Source organism: Meles meles, chromosome 8, assembly GCF_922984935.1.
Source record: "Meles meles chromosome 8, mMelMel3.1 paternal haplotype, whole genome shotgun sequence".
NCBI lineage: Eukaryota > Metazoa > Chordata > Mammalia > Carnivora > Mustelidae > Meles > Meles meles.
In genome coordinates this window covers 4,557,065-4,576,561 of record NC_060073.1, presented here as the reverse complement: position 1 = coordinate 4,576,561, position 19,497 = coordinate 4,557,065, and the positions used below count along the sequence as shown (strand labels likewise).

Here is a 19,497-nt window from a genome sequence, read left to right as displayed (position 1 = left end):
TGTGATGGCGTCCGAGGCGGTGCAGATCCTCCCGCAGGCTGAATCTCTGCCTTCCACACCTTTCTAACGGCATTCGCTGAAAACGGTATAAAAGGTGAAGGTCCTTGTCCAGAAGTGGAACTGGCCGGGCGGATTGTCTCTCTGGCCTCTTCCGGAAGCCCTCTGCTCTCCTCTGCTCCCCCGTCTAGCTGAGCTCACCGTGACCCATGAAGGCTCAGGGCCCAGCCCTGAGTTCCAGGAGGGACGGTGGGAGCGGCAATGAAGCTAGGAACATCCTGGGGTTTGAAGGCTGGGAGGGACAGATCATGGGGAGGTGGCCGAGTGGCACAGCCCAGCCCGGCCGGGCCCATTCTAGACTTTTCCGAGTAGGAGCAGTTTGCCCTGTCACCCCTCTGCCCTCGGTCCCCTCCTCCCACAGCCTGGGAGTGACACAGCCTTACCTGGGTGGCAGGTGTCTGGCTGCCTGGTGGCGGCAGCCGACCCACGGCTGTGTGTGTCTGGTTTTCTGCTGGTTCGGTGGTCGGAGGTGGGTCGCTCCCTGACATCTTGAACAGGAACACAGTAGGACCCCCGGGTTCTGCTCCCAATGCTGCCTGCTTGCCCTGGTCCTGGCGGTGCCTTCTCTTCCTGGTCAGCCCGCCCCAGGTGGCTGGAACAGGGGCCAGGAGGTGGAGGCCTGTCTCGCCGAGGCTGGTGTTTGGATGGCTGGGGAACAGGGTGCAGGGGTGCTGTGGTGGGCGAGCACCCTGCCTGACCGTGTGCTAACTTAGCAAACGCACCCCCCGGCTCTCGTGCCCTCCGTGAACACACCACATGAGGTCAGGGATGGTCTGGGGTTTATCGCCCGGGAGTCAGACCAGACAGGCCTGGTGTGTCTACCCCAGCGGAGCCCCTCAGCCCCAGCCTCCTGGGGGCCAAACGTGACATTGACTTCCCTGTGGCCCCTCTTGCCCCCCCTTCCAAGCAGGCTGAGCTGCCAGGGGCCAGGCTGACCCAGGACTCCTGGAATCCAACCAGCCTTTAGGAGGTGGTGGCTGGCATGGGCTGAGTCTCCCCGGCTAAGAGGGGACATTGTCAGTGATGGGCGAGGCTAAGGGGTGCCGCCTCGAGGCCCTTGCAATGCACTGGAGGGAGAAGACCATAAGCAGACAGTATGTCCCAGAGGGATGTGTGCCATGGAGGAGAATAACATGGGGCCTGAAGACAAAGAGGGTGAGGCAAGGGGCTTCCTGTCTTAGGTTAGGAGACTAGGAACATCTGTGGGTGATATTTGAGCAGAGACCTGAAGCAGATGAGAGTGAGAGCCATGTGGCCATCCGGGGGATGAATATTCTAGGCAGCGTTAAGGGACCAGTGCAAAGGCCCTGGGGTAGAAGGAGGCTTGGCCTGTTGGTGGGGCTGTAGTGAAGTGAAGGGGAAATGGAGGACACAGAGCAGGGGAAAGGGTAGGTCGTGTTTAGAGTGGAAGAGTTGCTGGGGGGTCCCTCTGGCCGTTGGAGTGAGGGTGGACTTTGGGGTGGGAGCGGGGGGTCGTATGCAGTTATCACCAGGATCTGGTGATAGAAGGTGGGGGCGTGGATCAGGAAGCTAGTGGGCTGTGGGTGAGAAGTGGCCAGATTCGGGATCAGAACCACACAGGTTTGCTGGTTCTTTGCATGTGGGTTAGAGACAAAGGCAAGAAGCAAGGGCCGCACACCGCTGTTCTGTGCCTCAGTGTCCCCATCTGTTCAGGGTGGGACCATGTCCCAGGTCATGCAGAAAACGCCAAGAACAGTTAGCGGCTTCAGTGAGTCTTAGTCCTTGAAACACTAAAGATGCCGCTCGCTCACCACCCCAAATACAGTCTCCATGTCCGTGCCCATGTGTCTTCTTTCTTCCTTGTGACCTTTCTTCCTCATGACCTCTCCCTTGTGACCAAACATTGGTTGGTTGGGAGGGGCTTGTGCTCCGCGGGGAGGCTCTGGGTTCCTGGTTGGGAAGGTGCTCGGGGCTTGGTGGGAGGTGCTTGGCGCTTGGTGGGGAGCGGTCTTCTCCATGTTCATGTCCAGGCTGGCCTTGCTTGTACCATCACTGGGAGTCAGTCATTCTCTAGCTCGGGCTTTTCTTACTAAATGTTTGAAATCCTTTCTGATCTTGCCTCTGAATTCTTTCCAATACCCCCAGCCCCTGGGGCAAAGTTGACTGGTGTTGATGCCCTGGGAAGGACTTCCGAACTGGCCTTCCCCCAACACTTCCCCTATGGTGAAGCTTTGAGATGCCTGTTCCGTCCTCTTGGGCCCAGGTAGCAAAGTAAGCATCCAGACAGGGTTAAGGGAAGCCATCACCCTCCTTAGGGTCAAGGGCCCCCCGGGGTGGCAGAGCCAGCCCTGGGGAGGGCCCTCTGGCCCCAAGTACCTGGAACCTAGTACCGGGAGCCGGAGAGACACCAGCCCAGCGCTTTGAGGGGAGGCCCAGGCCGGCATTAGCCAGCGAGGGGCTGCAGTCGCTCCCGGACTCAAGTTAAAGCCAGGCTGAAACCCAACCCCTTCTTTAAAATGCAGAATGGTCCTTCCCTAAAATAACACACAGCCACGACCCACGACCGCCCGAAGACCAGGCAGCCGTGCTTTCCTTCGGAAGTGGATTCCACCTCCCCCAGGGAACCGGGCTGGGCCTGCGGCAGCCTCAGGACTTAACAAAAGCACATCCACGCCAGCGAGTCTCTGGGAACGGAGTGGCTCCCAAAGTCCCCATTTAAGGAAACCAGCGGGCCTCTGTTAGGAAAGCCCGGGGAAGGAATTTGAATTATGCTCCTTGCACAGGTCCAAAGCCTTCACATTTTCCGGCCTTTCTTGCCGGCCGCAGGACAGCTAGGGAGGTTACGAGCGATGGCTCTGAGATCGATTCTCCTGATACCTTCTCGGTGGATGGCGGGAGGGCTGGCTCCTTCCAGGCTGCTGGGGGGCGGGACAGGCACTGGGAAGGAGGGTGTCTGCAGCAGGTGGGCGGGAGCCTTTGCTGAGCAGGCCGACAGCACCTGCCCGCCCGGCGCTACTGGGAAAAGCACGCCAATGCTCTGGGCCTCCTGGCCCAGGGGACAGTCCCCCGACGGCCAGGCCCTGGCCTCACTCAGAGAGCCATGCGGTGCTTCCGGAGCCGCTGGCACGTGCCTGGGGCAGGTCCGCCTTCCGGAGCCTCAGTTTTCCCATCTGTCCAGTGGGGAGAGCGATTCCTGCTCCCCTGTGTCAGCCAAGTGCTCACTAGCTGCAGAGGAGAGAGTGCAAGAGAGGCCCCTGGGAGAGGAGTTCTGTGTGCGGGCGCTTTCTCCTCCTGTCTGTCCCCACTTGGGTTGGAGAGCAGGGGAGCTCGGTGACAGGAACCTCGCGGCCACGTGGGCAGGAGGCTGCCTTTGGCGTGGCTCAGGGACCTGTCACAGCTCCTCCAGCAGATCGTCCTGGCATCGGCTCAGAATGACACCCCCGCTAGGAAGGCTGTATGGCCTCACCCGTGGGGTGGCCCTGCAGCACCCACCCCTCCCATGGCCGCAGGGGGCCCACTGGACGAGCACCCCTGAGAGGCAGGGTGGGGCTTGTTGTCCCCATGCCCCTGGTCCACATCAGCAGCTCAGAATTTGCTGAGAGGGGAAGAGATCCCACCTGGGAAGAAGCGGAGCCCAGAGCGGTGGGGGACTTGCCAAGTTGGAAGAAGCAGCTCGAAGCAAAGAGAGGGTCTGTGGGCCCGGAACTAGGATGCCAGAGAAGGGACAGTGCACGGTCTCCCCCCGCTGGATTTGCACTACCCGCGGGCCTCCCACGGTGGCGCAGGTGGGGCGGGGGTCCAGGCAGACTCCCGGTGGCCCGGCATCCCTGAGGCCAAGGGTTATGGGATTTGCTGATTAGCCATGACCCACCCATGCCCACCCACGCTGGGAGGAGGGCAGTTGAGGGGAGACTGCACCATGGGGAAAGACCACTCGTGGCAGTAGGGCTTCTCCAAGGGAACCTGGACGCTGTCCTCCTTGTCAGCAGGGAGACACGGGCGGACCACCCGCGTGTCCCATGGCACGTCCATGTCCGACCGGAACCCAAGGGGCCCGTGTCCTCCAGGCAGGTGTCATTCCTCTGAGCTGCCCCCAGGAACCCCAGCCCGGCTTCAAGGAGCACGCTGGGTTTTCGCCTCCCCGGAGAGCTAGATGTGTTCTCTGGGTGCCGGTGGGGTTTGAACCTGTCACCCCAGATGCCTGGTGTCACCGCACATCGTGTCCACTTCCTTGGTGGGCTATCACATCAGGAAGCCTTTGGTGGGGGGGGTGGCTTCTCGTGGGTGTGAGGGGCCTGCCCCTTCCTGGAGGCTGGAGGGTGTGGAAGGGCAGTGATGAATCACCCACAAACCCCTCCGGGCAGAACTGCAGTCACGCCCACCTTGTGGGTTTTTTTTAATAGACTATTTTTGTTGCTGTTAAACAGAACCCCCGGGCAGCCCCTCATCTTTTTCTAGTCTCTGTAGTTCTGCTTTTTCCAGAATGTCCTGTGGTTGGAGTCACACCGTATATAACCCTTCCAGACTGGCTCTTTCTCTTAGTAATAAACATCTAAGATTCCTCCCTGGCTTAATGGTTCATTTTTTTAATGTGCCAAACACTATTCCACCCTACATATTTTTAATGGGCTTTAGCAGTTCATTTGCAGCATTTTCGTAGTAGCAAAAAAAATCAGAAAGAACTCAAACGTCGGACGTGGCGTCACGTAACTAATTTACGATATCCTATCGCCATTAAGAGAACAAGGAGGTTTTCTATTAGTAGAAAGAGAGGGTACTCAGAGGGGATCGCCGAGGACAAGTTGGAATAGCATATTTTGGTTTGCCAACTTGGTTTAAGAATTAATATGTTCCTGGGGCGCCTGGGTGGCTCAGTGGGTTGAAGCCTCTGCCTTCGGCTCAGGTCACGATCCCAGGGTCCTGGGATTGAGCCCCGCATCGCGCTCTCTGCTCAGCAGGGAGCCTGCTTCCTCCTTTCTCTCTGCCTGCCTCTCTGCCTAGTTGTGATTTCTCTCTGTCAAATAAATAAAATATTAAAAAAAAAAAGAATTAATATGTTCCTGACTACTTAGGACACAAATTGGAAGAGAGACTAGTCCAGCTCCTAAGCACTTGTTACCTCTAGTGGGCGAGATTCAGGGACGAATTCTCAGTCTCCGTCTTACACGTTTGCACTCGTGTAGACAAAAGACAGACACAAAGAAGCCCCGGACTAGCCTTCCCTGCTCGTGCTCTGCCCCCTCGTTAGGTACATGTACTGGACAGACTGGGGCGAGACACCTCGAATCGAGCGGGCAGGCATGGACGGCAGTACCCGGAAAATCATCGTGGACTCTGACATCTACTGGCCCAACGGGCTGACCATCGACTTGGAGGAGCAGAAGCTGTACTGGGCCGACGCCAAGCTCAGCTTCATCCACCGTGCCAATCTGGATGGCTCGTTCCGGTAAGCGCCCACCCGCGCGGGGGTCCCTACCTTTCCCTGTGCTCCCCAGCCCCCCGCCAAGGTCCAGGCTGGGTGTTGGCAGGTGACCCTTCTTAACTCAGACCCGGGGCCTCGTATCTGAAACCCTGGGGGCCCGAGGAGTTCTAGACTCCTCAGAACTTGACACAGTGGTCGAGTGCACCCAGGGCGTCAGACTCCACCCCGAGCGAGGTCTGGGGGGGCACCTGCCATCCGCCATGTGACTGTGTCCGTGGCAAAACACAGAATAGTCATTCTGAGCGGGGTTGGAAGAGGAGAAATTGCCCCGCATCCACACACGGATTTTGCCCCAAATGAGTCACAGAAGTCTTGCCATTTTCAAAGTTGTTTTGGGTTTCAGAGCGGTGGAGAAGGGATTGTGGACCTAAAGCCCAGGGGTCCGACAGGGATGTAAAGAGTAGACCGTATCCCCTTCCTCCCGTCACCAAGTACGCATCCTGAGGGCAGGAGTAGGGCTGGTCTTGGGGTTCACTGCATTCTGCAGTCTTGCCAGAGGGCCTCACACCCAATACTTGCTCCGTAAATTAAGTTAAATGAGTGAGCTATGAAGGTTTATCACTTGTTAGGTAATTGCTCGTAGAGCTTTCTGGTCAGCTTAGCTTAACAGCCCCCTACATCGTCATGCTGTAACCACAGGGACATCCCTTCTGTGCACAGGGCTTTGTTTATTTTCATTTATTGAATCTGTGCCGGGTCTTGGGGAATCCTCCTGGGAGGACAGACCCTGCTCCTGCCCGGTGGAGCTCCTGAACCAGGCAGGGAGTTAGTGGGTGCCGGTGTCGTGGGCTGCAGTCGTGTGGCATGGGGAGGACTCGGCTGGGTCTCTGCACACACAGGCAGATGACGAGGCTGACAGATCTGAGGGGGTTCGCAGGTTTGCCACGTTTTATCCAGGCCTGCGTACTAGTTTATCTGTTGCTGTGTAACAAAACACCCCCAAGCTGGGCCACCTAAATCAGCAAACAGGGTTGTTTTTTTTCTTGTGGGGAAAGGGTGTCAGGAATTAGGAGTGCTTTAGCTGACTTAGCTCAGAGTGTGCCCTGTGGTTATAGTCAAGCTCCTGGCCGGGGCTGCGGTCATCTGAAGGCTTGACCGAGGCGGAGAACCACTCTGATGGCCGTTGGCAGGAGGCCTCAGTTCCTCCTTGACCTCCTCTGACCATGCCCAGCTGGTTTGAAACATTCTATCCCATTGTCTCTGTGAGCACAGACTGGCCTGGGCCTGCGTGGAGACTTGGAAAGTGTGGCAGCCTGGGGAGATGTGGTCCTTGGGAAGCGGAGTGATCCTGGCCGTTGTGAAGGGAGTGTTGGAGGCTGGAAAGTCTGCAGTCTGGGGGTGCCTGGTGGAGGGATCGTGGCAGGACAGCAAGGATGGTGGTGGCACTGAAGACATGATGATGGCGGTGGTGGTGATGGCGGTGATGGTGATGGTGACGATGGTGGTGATGATGGTGATGATGATGATGGTGTTGATGGTGATGATGATGGTGATGGTGGTGATGATGATGATGGTGATGATGATGATGATGATGATGGTGATGATGATGATGATGATGATGATGGTGTTGGTGATGATGATGATGATGGTGATGATGATGGTGATGGCGGTGATGGTGATGATGACGCTGATGGGATGGCGGTGATGATGGTGTTGATGATGATGATGATGGTGTTGATGATGATGATGATGGTGATGATGATGATGGTGATGATGGTGATGATGATGGTGATGATGATGATGATGGTGTTGATGATGATGATGATGGTGATGATGGTGATGATGATTGTGATGATGGTGATGATGGTGTTGGTGATGATGATGGTGATGGTGACTGTGGTGACACGAATGGTGATGGTGACGATCGTGATGGTGATGGTGACTATGGCGATGATGACAGTGGTGATGGTGATGATGGTGGTGGTGACGATGATGGTGACGATGGTGATGATGGTGATGGTGGTGACGGTGATGATTCTGGTGACATTGATGGTGACGGTGACAGTGGTGATGGTGGTGGTGACGATGATGGTGACAATGGTGGTGATGATGGTGGTGACGTTGATGGTGACGATGGTGATGATGGTGATGGTGGTGACGGTGATGATGGTGACATTGATGGTGACGGTGACAGTGGTGGTGGTGACGGTGACAGTGATGATGGTGATGGTGGTGGTGACGATGGTGACGAAGGTGATGGTGGTGACAACGATGGTGACGTGATGGTGACAGCAATAGTGGGGCGGGCTGGAGGGGAAATGCGGGGTACCAGCTGAGTGGGCTCGGGGTTCTCCTGAGGATGATGGGAGGGTTGGGAAGTAGATGGAGGCTGTGGGTGAATAACATTCTAAGCCTGCTGCGTAGCACGGGATTATTCCCTTAACAAAATGGTTAATTCTGATGCTCGCTTCGGCAGCACGTATACAAAATGGTTAATTCTGTGTTACGGGCGTTTGCCTCAATAGTTTATTTTAAACAGTAACATCAAGGGGACGCCTGGGTGGTTCAGTCAGTTAAGTGTCTGCCTTTGGCTCAGGTCATGGAGTCCTGGAGTCCCGGAATCGAGTCCCACATGGGGCTCCCTGCTCAGCGGGGAGCCGGCTTCCTCCTCTTCCTGCTGCTCCTCCTGCTTGTGTTCTCTCTCTGACAAATACATAAAAATCTTAAAAGGTGGGCGCCTGGGTCGCTCAGTTGGTTGGGTCGCTGCCTTCGGCTCGGGTCATGATCCTGGAGTCCTGGGATCGAGTCCCACATTGGGCTCCCGGCTCCATGGGGAGTCTGCTTCTCCCTCTCACCTTCTCCCCTCTTGTGCTCTCTCTCACTGTCTCTCTCTCAAATAAATAAAATCTTGAAAAGAAAGGTCTTAAAAGGTGATGTCAAGAAGACAAAAAAGGGGGCAGCATTGGGTCAGATCGGGGAAGAGCAGGGAATGTGGCTTTAAGTTGTTTAGTAACACCTTGTACGTGTTGCTGTCTCCACGGTGCGGTGCAGGGGGGCTGGGGATGTGCTGGGGACCAGCCCCCTGCAGCCCTTCCCCCCACCAAGGAGCCTGGAGGCAGGGAAGGTCATTAAACCGGATAATCACCCACGCGGCCAGGCGTCAAATTCTGAATCATTACCAGCATCCATCATCTCGTTAAAAACTAGTTCTCGTTCGCTGAACATTATAAGTACATAGAAGAGAGCCGCTTTCCCTTGCATTGTTATCAAATTCAGTGTGGCCTGATCCTGTAAATTAGGGGCCTTACAGCAACGAGCAGGCACATTTGGTCCAATTTGTAAGCTGTCGAAACATCAGCTCGTTGCCCAGTCAGCTGTGGCTTCCCCGCCTTTGCCATTTTTCTTCCTCCTTTTTTCCCTGGGGAGCACTTTGCCCCCAGCCACTGTTCTAGAAACAGGTCGGGAGGCGAGGCCGTGTCTCTGGGAGGGACGACAGGGGGCTGGCAGCGTCTGGGAAGTGCCCCACATGCACCGGGATGGGTTCCCAGGATGCCTGCCCCACTCTTGTCCTACGGCCCTGTGTGATGCGAGCGGGTCCACAGGGACCAGGGAGGGTGTTTCGAAGCTGGGAGTGTGCAGGGCTGTGGGGAGTCTGCTGATGGCTCCTCGCCCTGCCCGCACGCCCCTGCAGGCAGAAGGTCGTGGAGGGCAGCCTGACGCACCCCTTTGCCCTGACGCTCTCCGGGGACACTCTGTACTGGACGGACTGGCAGACCCGCTCCATCCACGCCTGTAACAAGAGGACGGGAGAGAAGAGGAAGGAGATCCTTAGCGCTCTCTACTCGCCCATGGACATTCAAGTGCTCAGCCCGGAGCGGCAGCCTTACTGTAAGTGCGGGATAGGCTGGGGGTGGCTGGCGGCTTGCCTCGGCTGAAGAGTGCAGGGCCAGGCTGGGGGGCAGCGGCGGGTGGGAACCCCCACTGCAGCTGTCCTCTCTGTGCAGGTGGCCAAGGGACTCCCAAGGAAGGTTGCTTTTTTCCAGAAGTTACATAGTCAGCGATGAATGATCTGCTGTAAATTGAGGCTCTCAGCCCGGGGTCCCCAGAGGGTGGTGGCTGGGGTCCTTGTTGGTGACGAGTGGGCTCAGGGCTCCGGTGACAGGCAGCCAGCAGGGTCCTTGGGGACCAGGGTGCTGTACAAGTTTCTCGCTTTGAACTTAACAGTGCAGGGCCCAACGGGGGCAACCATGTCAGTGCCGAAGGCAAGGTGGGGTTCTCGGCAGTTGTGTTTTGGTGAGAACATCTTGGTCCTTACATGCATCCACGCTTGGGGCAGCCCACACCTGGAAGGCAGCATGAGGGAGAGGAGAGACACCACCTCAGAAATCTCCAGTTGACGGGGGTGGTTCATAGGCTGCATTTTGGGGTACTGCCCCCCAGCCTGCCCCGGGCAGAGTGAAATGCCGGCAGTGTTCAGGTCGGCTGGTGTTGGATGTGGACGGGCTTGGGAGAGTGCAAAGGGTTGTCGGCAGCACCAGCAGCGTCCAGGCCTGGCCACCAAGTGCTTGTGCCAATCCCGTGGGGTCCAAGCACGTCACCGAGATTAGACCGGCCTCCGGTCCAGGAGCCTCCAGTCCGTACTGCACTGGCAGGTCCCGAGATCCTGTTGGGGAAGGCTGAGGGTGGCTCATGGAGGAGGTGTTGTCTGAGGGCCTAAGGAAGAGTGGGTTTCTGACTGTGGGGGCGGGAGGGGCAGGCAGGATGCCCCACCAGGACTGGTGTGTGGGCCGGGAGTGGGGTCAAGGGCCCCATGGCTCGAGCCCTCCCTCACTCTGCCCTGTCTTCCCCAGTCCACACGCGGTGTGCAGAGGACAACGGCGGCTGCTCCCACCTGTGCCTGCTGTCCCCGAGGGAGCCTTTCTACACGTGCGCCTGCCCCACGGGTGTGCAGCTCCACGACAATGGCAAGACGTGCAAGGCAGGTGAGACGGGGCGCCGGATGGGGGCTGGCCTGGTGGGGGGCGGGGGGCATCGGGGGTGGCCACCGGGGCAGCGCCCCATCCTGCCCGCAGCGAGGGTTTCACGCGTTCTGGGCTCCCATCCGCCAGGACGGGGGTCTGATCTGGGTTCTGCCCGGCGGGCCTGTCACCGGGCTCGGGGACTCCGGTTCTGGTCCGTCGGGTGAGCTTGCAGGGGGCCGCCTGCACGCCGTGACGGTGGCCCAGATGCTCGCCATTGTGAACTGCCACACAGAAACCGTGGGGACGAGAAGAATGACGTCGTGGGGGAGGACCCCGTGAGCTGGGAGACGCCCTGCGATCCGGCGCCCGACACTGTAGTTTCGTCTGCATTGATATGGGATTTATGACTCGTTTTTATTCTTGCATCCCATCTCGATGGGGTCTTCACGCCCCATAGCCCGCCCCCTGGAAACTGGGGCTGCAGGCACGTGCTCGATGGGAGAAAGCTTCGGGCAGCCGCCGGCCCGCCCCATGCACCGGGTTTTCCTTTGCTTCACGTGTTCGTCCGCCTCTTTGTTCCCCTCCCGAGGTCTCAGCCCTGGCTCTTCGAGGACGCTCGTACGATTCTGTTTTCATGAGGCGTCACCCCCTCGTCTGGGGCGCTGTCTGCGGCTCTCTGTTGCCGGGTGCCGCTTCCGAGCGTGCTCGTCTGGAAAGGACTGCGGCTAGGACGCAGCCGTCACTGGGGATGTCCCGGGCCCAGGGCAGCGGGCTGGCCCCGGAGGGGGCCCCGCACTGGCCGGCGAGGGCTAGTGAGAGGCGTCAGGGAGCGGCCACCCCTGGGCCAGCCACCGTTTGTGGGAAGGGAAGGAAAGGGAGGCCAGAGCTTCCCTGGGGACCTGGGGGCAGCAGGGGAGGGAGTGTTACCAGAACTTGAGCACAGGTTTATTTATTTACTTATTTTAACCTTTTTTTTTTTTTTTAAAGATTTTATTTATTTGACAGACAGAAATTGTAAGTAGGCAGAGAGGCAGGTAGAGAGAAAGAGGGGGAAGCAGGCTCCTCGCTGAGCAGAGAGCCCGATGTGGGGCTCGATCCCAGGACCCTGGGATCATGACCTGAGCTGAAGGCAGAGGCTTTAACCCACTGAGCCACCCAGGCGCCCCTATTTTAACCTTTTTAAAAAAAGATATTATTTATTGATTTGAGAGAGAGCACGCGAGCGTGCACAGGCCGTGGTGAGGGAGAAGCGGGCTGCCCACTGAGCGAGGAGCCCGCTGCGGGCTCCATCCTGGCATCCTGGGATCACGACCCCAGCGGAAGGCAGCCGCCCAGTGGATGGAGCCTTCCAGGGGCCCCGTGAGCGCGGGTCTAAAACAGAATGTTCGGGGGCACTGGTGGCTCAGTGGGCGGAGCCCCCAGCTCTTGGTTTCGGCTCAGGTCAGGATCTCAGGGTGGTGGGATCGAGCCCCGCGTCGGGCTCTGCGCTCACTGTGGTATCTACTTGAGATATTCTCTTTCTCTGTCTCGCCTCCCCGCCAGTTGTGCTCTCCCTCTCAGTCTCTCTCTCTCTCACATAAATAGATGTTAAAAAAAACAACAAACCAAAAACCAAAAAGTTCATCCTGGCAAACCTGAAAAATGTGAAGTCTACCGAGTTCCACGGATCCACGGGGAATGACCCCGGTCTGGTTAGGGGCTGGGCAGGGGCTGGGCGTGGAGAGTAAAGCAGTCAGTGACACTGGCCTGTGGCTGCCCTCCCGCTGCAGCCCTTCTTAAAGCAACTGTGCAGGAGCGGGTGGGGCTGACAGGAAGCCGCCAGCACATGAGTGAATGAAGCCCATTCAGACTGGGTCAGGGTGAGAACCCCACAAAGGAGGGACTCCGATGGGGGTGGGGGGGCGCCAGGATGAAACGTCAGAGAAGGGCCTTCCCAGGAGACACCGCTCCGGCTGAGACTGGAGGATTAACAGGGAGGAAGGGCAAGGACTGGTGAGAAGGAACAGCATGTGTGGCGGCCCTGAGGCAAGAGTCAGGCGGTGTCAGGATCAACCTCACAGGGGTCCAGTCTGCACCGTCACTCAGGGCCCCGAGTTCACAAGAGCCCTGTGCTTGGTCTAAGGCTCTGTTGTTGCTGACTTGCTGACTTGAAATGCTTAATCACTTGTGGATGGGGGCCCCACCGTTTTGCTTGGTGGTGGCCTTGCAAATTTTGCAGCCAGCCCTGCTTTGTGTGTAGGAGAAACCCAAGGGCAGTCTGGAGGCCATCTTCATATTTTCGTGGGTCTTTTTTTTCCGCTGCTTTCCACATGTGTCTGTGCATTTTACTGGACATTATTTGTAATTACAGGAGGTTATATGCTTCCAAAACACGAGTTTTAGTGTCTGAAAGTTGTTTGTCCACTGAACTGTCTTTCCCCTGTTGGGCATTTCTGTTTCATCTGTGTCTTTGCTATTTCCCAGTCGGGCTGCCTTGGGAGAGCCGGCCTGGGGCCTGGCCTCCAGGCTGGAGGGAGCAGAACCTGGTGTCTGTCGCTGCCGTCTGTGGGTGAGCCCTGCCGAGCCGGGGTGCTGGCTGGGGAGGCGAGGTCAGCTCTGGGAGGAGGGCAGGTGTGGCGAACGCAGGCGCGGCTGCCGTCTCTGCCAGCTTGGGGTGTCTGGAGCCAGGGTGCACGTGACATTTGGGGAAAGAGTGAGGGGTGGGCACAACTTCCCCCGCCCCCCCGGCAAGCTAGGTCACACAGAAGTGCCCGCCTTATTGGGGAGCTTGCCCGGGACTGCCTTTGGTTGCCGGGGGTGGACGGTGTCTGGGTCCTGGTCACTCCATGCCTCTCTTCCTCATCGGTGCGATGGGGGTCACGGGCCACGCCGTCCCCGGGGAGGCGGGGGAAGGACACGGCATATTGACGGGACTCAGAAGCGCTGTGCTGGGCGCCAGGTGTGATCGGACCAGAGCGTGGGTGTGATCGGGGCAGAGCCTGGTAGCCCCTTCTGCTGTTCACACCCTTGGCGTCCATCTGTCTGCACGTTGGTCCAGAGGAAGCAGGGCGGGTCTGAGGCCTAAGTTTGCCTCCCCCACCCCGCCACCGTCTTAGGGTCCGCCCACCCCCTGGAGGAGGGCCGATTTCTTTGCCAGGCAGAGGAGCAGGGACGATCTGACTCCCTGTTGGGGCCTCTGCTCTCTGGGCTCCACTGCCTACGGTCCCTTTGGAGGACATTCGGTTCCTCCCGCAAACATCCGCGGAGGGGGGTCATCCAGAGGGCGGAGGAGGGGAGATGCCCTGGGGTAAGAGGGCTTCCTGGAGGCGGCTGCCCAGGGGGGAAGGGGCTGGAAGCTATGGCGAAGAGGACCTGGTGGATTAGCAGCCCAGCCTGTCGCTGTGGGAAGCTGCTGGCAGGGGGCCGGTCCGCAAACTCCTGGCTTGCAGAGTCCCCTGGCACTCAGAAGCCCAGGGCCACTGTCCCTGGTCTTGTGAGAGCTGTCTCCGCCTCCCAGCTGGAAAGGGCACTTTCATAAGTCACTCAGTTGGAGAGCGCCAAGCGTGAGGAAGAAAGCAGTCCTTGTTGGCTCGGGTGGGTGTGGGCGTGGGCCCGGGAGTCAGTCACATGGCGCGGCTCGGGGGACCCAGGGGCTGAGGTTGTGTTCTGCTTTTGCTCCAGGTGTCCTGTGTGTGCACCTGGTTTTCCCAATTACATGGGACGGGCTAAAAACAGCAGCAGTCTGCAGGGAGCAGGAAGCTTCCAGAGGACACAGAAGGGATGGGCTGGGGCTCTTGCTCTGTGTGCAAGGGTGACCGCCGGGTTCCATGTTTCTCTAAGAGTGGTTCCCACCCCGCGTGCTTCCTGCTCATTGACTGACTGGTTCTGGGGCCTGCGTGGAGGCTTCTGTGGCTTCCTTCCCCAGAGCCACTAGAAGCTGGGGTGCGAAAGGACAGAGTTTCCTAGAAGTTTTGGGTTGAGTTGAGAAGAAATCCAGGAGCTTCTGAGAACATTGCAAGGGTTTGCCACCAAGGTGGCTTTCTGGAAATTTGGGGTGGAAATGTGGGGGTGTTTGTGCTTGTTTCTTAATCCAGAGGGATCAGGGCGTGAGCGAGGAATGGGTTCTCCTTCAGGGGCTTTCCTTCTGTTTGGGCGACAGTCACCGTCAGAGACGGCCGCGAGTGGGGGCCTAGGTATTGGGATTTTACAGCACGTGACAACTCCGCCTGTAGATGGGGTTTAGAGTGCGGATCTCCTGCCCTCCAGGTTTTATCCTGGCCTCCGAATGTCACATTGAAGGAAAATGTTTGACGAAGACACTGTGGGTGTTTTCCTTTCCTCTCCTGGCCCTCCAGGCCGCCCCGCGTGCATGGGCGTGCGTAGTTGTGCCTGTCGGCGGGTGTAAATTACACGCGGAGTGTGGATTTTGACCGCTGACGTTGGGCAGGCTGTTGTGAAAGTGGCCTGGAGAGCGTAGCTAGCAACACAAGGGTAAGACGGAGGAAGCAGATACTGAGTCCTGCTGATTGCCCATGCTGAGCGGAGCTCAGAGGCCCCAGCGTGCGGGAACCCGGTGCAGGGCCCCTCGCTGGCCGGAACTGAGCAGAACGTGTGGACGCTGCCGGCAATGGGGAGGGGCTTCCTGGCAGCCACGGGGAGGATGGGATGCAGGGTCGGCCCAGGAGGACCTTCCCTGGGCCACGGAACGGGTGTGTTCTGGGCCTGTAGGGGTGAATCCTGATGCCCCACGCTGAGGGCCAGGAGGTCCTGGTCTAGAGGAAAGACATTTGGAAGAGAGAAATGGAGGGTCCCAACTTCCACTGTTCTGAAAGGGGAGGCGTCAGAGGCAACCTACGTGGCATCGAACGTGGCTTTGATTCATACCTGAGTCCGCTGGAGAGTTTTGGGGGTGGTAAGGAAATTCAGTCTCAGGGAGACCCAGAATTTAGAGCAATTTCCAGTCAGGTGATGGCTTTGTATGTCTAGTTACTGTTTTATGATAGCGGCACTCACATCCTGGCTGTGTGATCTTGGGAAAAAAACCCAGCCTCTCTGTGCTTCCAGTCGCTTCACCTGTAAAAAGTACCTGATTCTCGGGAGGACGGCCTGGCTGCCCAGCAAATAGGAGCCGTGCTTCTGTTTGAACTTGAACTTGGAGCCAGCCAGGCAGTCTGATTTGGTGTCAGAAGAGTTCTTCCCCGAATGCTTGAAATCAGAAGCAGCTGATGAGGCTGGGTGGTGGCAAGAGGAGGTTTGAGGGGGCGTAGGCGGGGTGGGGAGCCCTCCTCACACAGCCGGTGGGAAGCGGGCAGTGAGGTGTGTGTCCTGACTGCACTGGGCACGTGGCTCCTTTCCAGGCCAGTATCGGGCCCGGCGGGACTGGGGTCTGAGGCAGGGGTCTGGATGTGTCAGAATCACTCGGAGCCTGACGTCACATCCAGGTTGCCCAGCCCCAGCAAATCAGAGCATCCAGGACAAGAGGCAGGCGTGGAAGGCAGAGGGCTGAGTCTGCCCTTGACGCCTGCCCAAGGCAGGCTGATGTGTTGCAGTTGGGGGAACCCTCCGCACGACGGTTTGCATCTCAGGACCCGAAGCCGTGGCCTCAGGCATGACTTGTGGGTTCCTGGGGCTTTCACCCTGGGCCTCTGACCATTTATGCTGTGGAGTTAAATCGGAAGAAATTTTCATGATATGCACGGGCCCTATTTTTGCCTGCTTTTGAGCAGATGAAAGCCTGCCCTGTGCAGGGAGTTGGTGCCTTCCCCCAAGGAAGGGGCTGCAGTGGCCGTGATGCTCAGACCCCAGTGACCGGGGGATGTGACAGCCCAGGGCCGGCACACTGCCTGGTAGAAGCAAGGACCGCACCGGCGCAGAGTGTGGCCTTCTCACCTGTGAGACGCACGAGCAGGCAGACTTCCTTCCCCGCGGCTGGGGAGTCCGATGAGAGGCTGCTTCCAGTGCCTGGGTGGGGGCCACACAGACAGGACCGCAGATCTGGACTCCCTTGCTTTGAATCAGCAGTGTCTTGTGTCCTCTGACCCTGTGGGCGGGGGACAGCCACTTGCCGCAGGGTGCAGTGTCCATGGTCCGCCAGACCCTCCTGCTGTGGCCCCCGGGGGTCCCGTAGGCTCTGAAACTGGGAAGGATGGCAGAGCACGTGACCCCCTCCTGGGCCCCAGCTCTGGGGGTCGGCAGGGGGGGGGGGGCACTTGGTGAGACCCTGGGAGCCTGAGTGACTCTTGTCCCCAGAGCCAGTGGGGGAGGGTGCCTGGGCCAGGCTGCCATCCCACGCACCATGTGACCTCCAGCGCGGGCCTCCCCAGCCCTCCCCCAGCCCTCCCCAGCAGCCTGGCCAGTGGAGGCGCCCAGCTGGCTTTGGTTTTCCCCATGTTTTTCCAATTATGTGGGATGGGCTAAGAACAGCAGTAGCGGGGCCTTATTTGGGAGTTCCCACCGTCACCGTCACCCGAGCGAGCCCGCGGCTCCCCTCGCTCCAGCAGCGGCTCCTTGTGGAACGAGCCCCTGTTGTGACTTTCGTTCCTGCGCGGTTCCTCCCCGCGGGGGCTTCTGGGCGGTGTGTGCCCTGCTCGGGGCTGGATGACCTGGGCAGGTGACTGGCTGGGGCTGTGTCCAGGGCACTTGGCTTCACTGCCCCGGGGGGAGGGGACGGGGCAGGCTGCCATCCCGTTTTGTGCCCTCCACTGTGGCCTTCCCCGCAGAGGCCGTGGCTGCGTGTTGGGGCGGGTGGGAGGCTCGAGCTTCGCGATTTACGGGTCCGCCCGCCGCACCTCGCCAAGAAGTAGTTTTAACAGATGTTCGCGGGGACAGGAAACAAAAGGACGAGGGGATGTGGGAGCCGAGGTCGGGGGCAGGGGGTGGGGGAACAGAGACGTCCCTTTCGGGTCTGACGGGCAGACTGACAACTGGGCCGATGTCTCAAAGCCCCTCGCGTCCATCCGTCTCTCTGGGTGGATTAGCCGAGGCTCGGGGCCGAGGAATAAGGGGCGCGTTTGTTCCCAGTCTGGCTGTCTTGTCACTTATCAGGGAAGTAGGTCAAAGGGAAAAGAAAGGAGGCCCTTGTGGCCGGGGCCGCTGCCGCCCCGGCCGTGACTGGCGTTGACTCTGCAAACAGAAGGCAGCTGCTGTTCTCAGCCACGGACCGTGAGTCTTTAACAGCAAGGAAATCAGATTGCACAGTCCCAGGAAAAGTGTCACAAGTCCAGGCACTAACTTTTTTTTTGTTTTCTTCGGGAAACGGAGGTGTAACTTGCAGACAGTAAAACGCAGAGTCTAAGTGTCTGCTGTGATTCGCTTTGACAGTCATGTACGTCTGCCTCGCTCCCACCCCCGTCCGGATGCAGAACGCTTCCAGCTCCCAGAACGTTCCCGGGGGCCCGCTGCAGGCTTCCCCCCCCCCCCCCCGCACCGCCAGGGCAGCCCCGGCCTGACTTCCGTCACCGTGGATTAGCTTGGCTGTTCTGCAGCGCCCCAGAAACGGAAGGGCACGGCGTGTGCTCCTTTGTGTCTGAGCCCGAAGACTCCCTTCTAAATCTAATAAAAGAGGAGAGGGGAGCATGCCCTATTCTTAGAAAGAGAAAACTGTAATCCTGGGGCAGGTCCCCAGGGCGTGCTCAGTGCCACTGGGAGGGGGACCTGTGCTGGGGCTGTGGCCTTGGGCTCAGAGGCTCACTGACTGTCACAGGACCTCCCAGCCTCCCTGGGGAGCCTTAGCCACTCCTGATTCTTACCTGTGAGGAGACAGAGGTCAAGTTGCTCACCGCAGGTGGCTCAGTGAGGACATAGGGCTGGGGGCTGCAGTTGGGTGTGACCTTCGGGCTGGGTGGGGAGCGGTCCCTGAGGGGCACGGGGAAGGGCAGGTGGCAGAGGACCATGGCTGGCCCCTGGCTCTGGGAGAACAAGGGAGTCACCAGGCTGGCCCTGACCTTGCTTTCCCGGCTGCCCCAGGCCTCAAGGCAGAGGAGTGACTCCCCCATTTTCTTGCTGTGCAGATGGAGGCCCGGACTCCGGGCCGAGGCGATAGTCTCCCATGGGCTCATAGGAGGCCCCGGGGGGTGGGTGGCGCAGACAGACAGCTGCTAGGGCCCCTGGTTTCCAATGGAGCCAGTGCCTGGCCCAGCCACTTCCCCTGTGGTCACTCGGCACGGCCTTCTGGGCCAGGGCGCCGGGCTGTGGTCTCAGCGCCTGTCCAACAGCTTACCCCAGGGGGCCGTGGGGAAATTTAATCAATTGCTGAAAAACAAAAATAAGTTGGCTGCCGACCAGCTGTGAAGCTGTTTATGGCCTCAGAGACGGTAGCGTGGAGGCCTGGCTACGCTGGGACCTGGCTCTGCCCGTGCAAAGTCCGGGGCGGGAGGGGGGTTGGGGCCAACGGGGGGCGCGAGGCTCCACATCCAGAGTCCGGCATGAGGAAAAGAAGTCGGTAGAAGGACCGAATGGGGTGGTGTGAGCCTCTGGGTGGGGGCCTCTCCTCTCCTGGAGATGCAGTTGGTTCAGTGGGGACAGTCGTGAGGTCTGCTCTGCCTGCCGGAAAGGCCAGGCCCCGATGCTGGGTGCCGGGGTCGGGGGAACGCGGGGCTTGGGGCCGCCGCCGCCTCTTTCCTCTGTTGATTTGGTCAGTGCACATCCTGGAACATGTGGTTTTGCTCATCGTGAAAAATCCTTTCCCATGTTGGGGAGCAGAGGGCATGAACCGTAAGATCTTTCAGGTTTCCCTGCCCGGACGACCCGGCAGGGGGCTCTCCTCCTCCTGGGCTACAGGGGAGGGACGGCAGCTCCTTCTGCCCCCGAACCTCCTCCTGGTTCTTCCCTCCCACTTGGCTCAGGCCAAATAGCTCAGCCCTGTGTGGCCACTCCATTCCCGCCAGTCGTCTGGTCAGACAGCCTCGTTGTCCCCAGAGCCCAGCCCCTCCCCCCATCGCCGGAACCACGAGGCCTCTCCGCATCAGCCCGGGCACCGTGTTTTAAAGTCTTGATGTTTTCTGGTTGAAAAGTAACATTCGTGATCACCCTCGAAAGGACGACACCCCACAAAATAACAGTAAATAAAATCCACCAGCGATGTGGCCGCCCAGAGGTGACCACGCTCTCCTGTCCCCT

The 19,497-nt window shown here is 58.9% G+C and overlaps 1 protein-coding gene across 1 annotated transcript in view; it reads left to right on the top strand.

Annotated features, from left to right (window-relative positions):
* LRP5 (LDL receptor related protein 5) overlaps nucleotides 1–19,497 on the top strand; it is a 96,224-nt gene that overhangs the window by 27,380 nt on the left and 49,347 nt on the right. Inside the window, exons 3-5 of the mRNA XM_046014149.1 lie at nucleotides 5,267–5,464; nucleotides 9,132–9,328; nucleotides 10,291–10,422. Coding sequence (XP_045870105.1) covers nucleotides 5,267–5,464; nucleotides 9,132–9,328; nucleotides 10,291–10,422 — 527 coding nt within the window. The remainder of the gene's footprint in view (nucleotides 1–5,266; nucleotides 5,465–9,131; nucleotides 9,329–10,290; nucleotides 10,423–19,497) is intronic.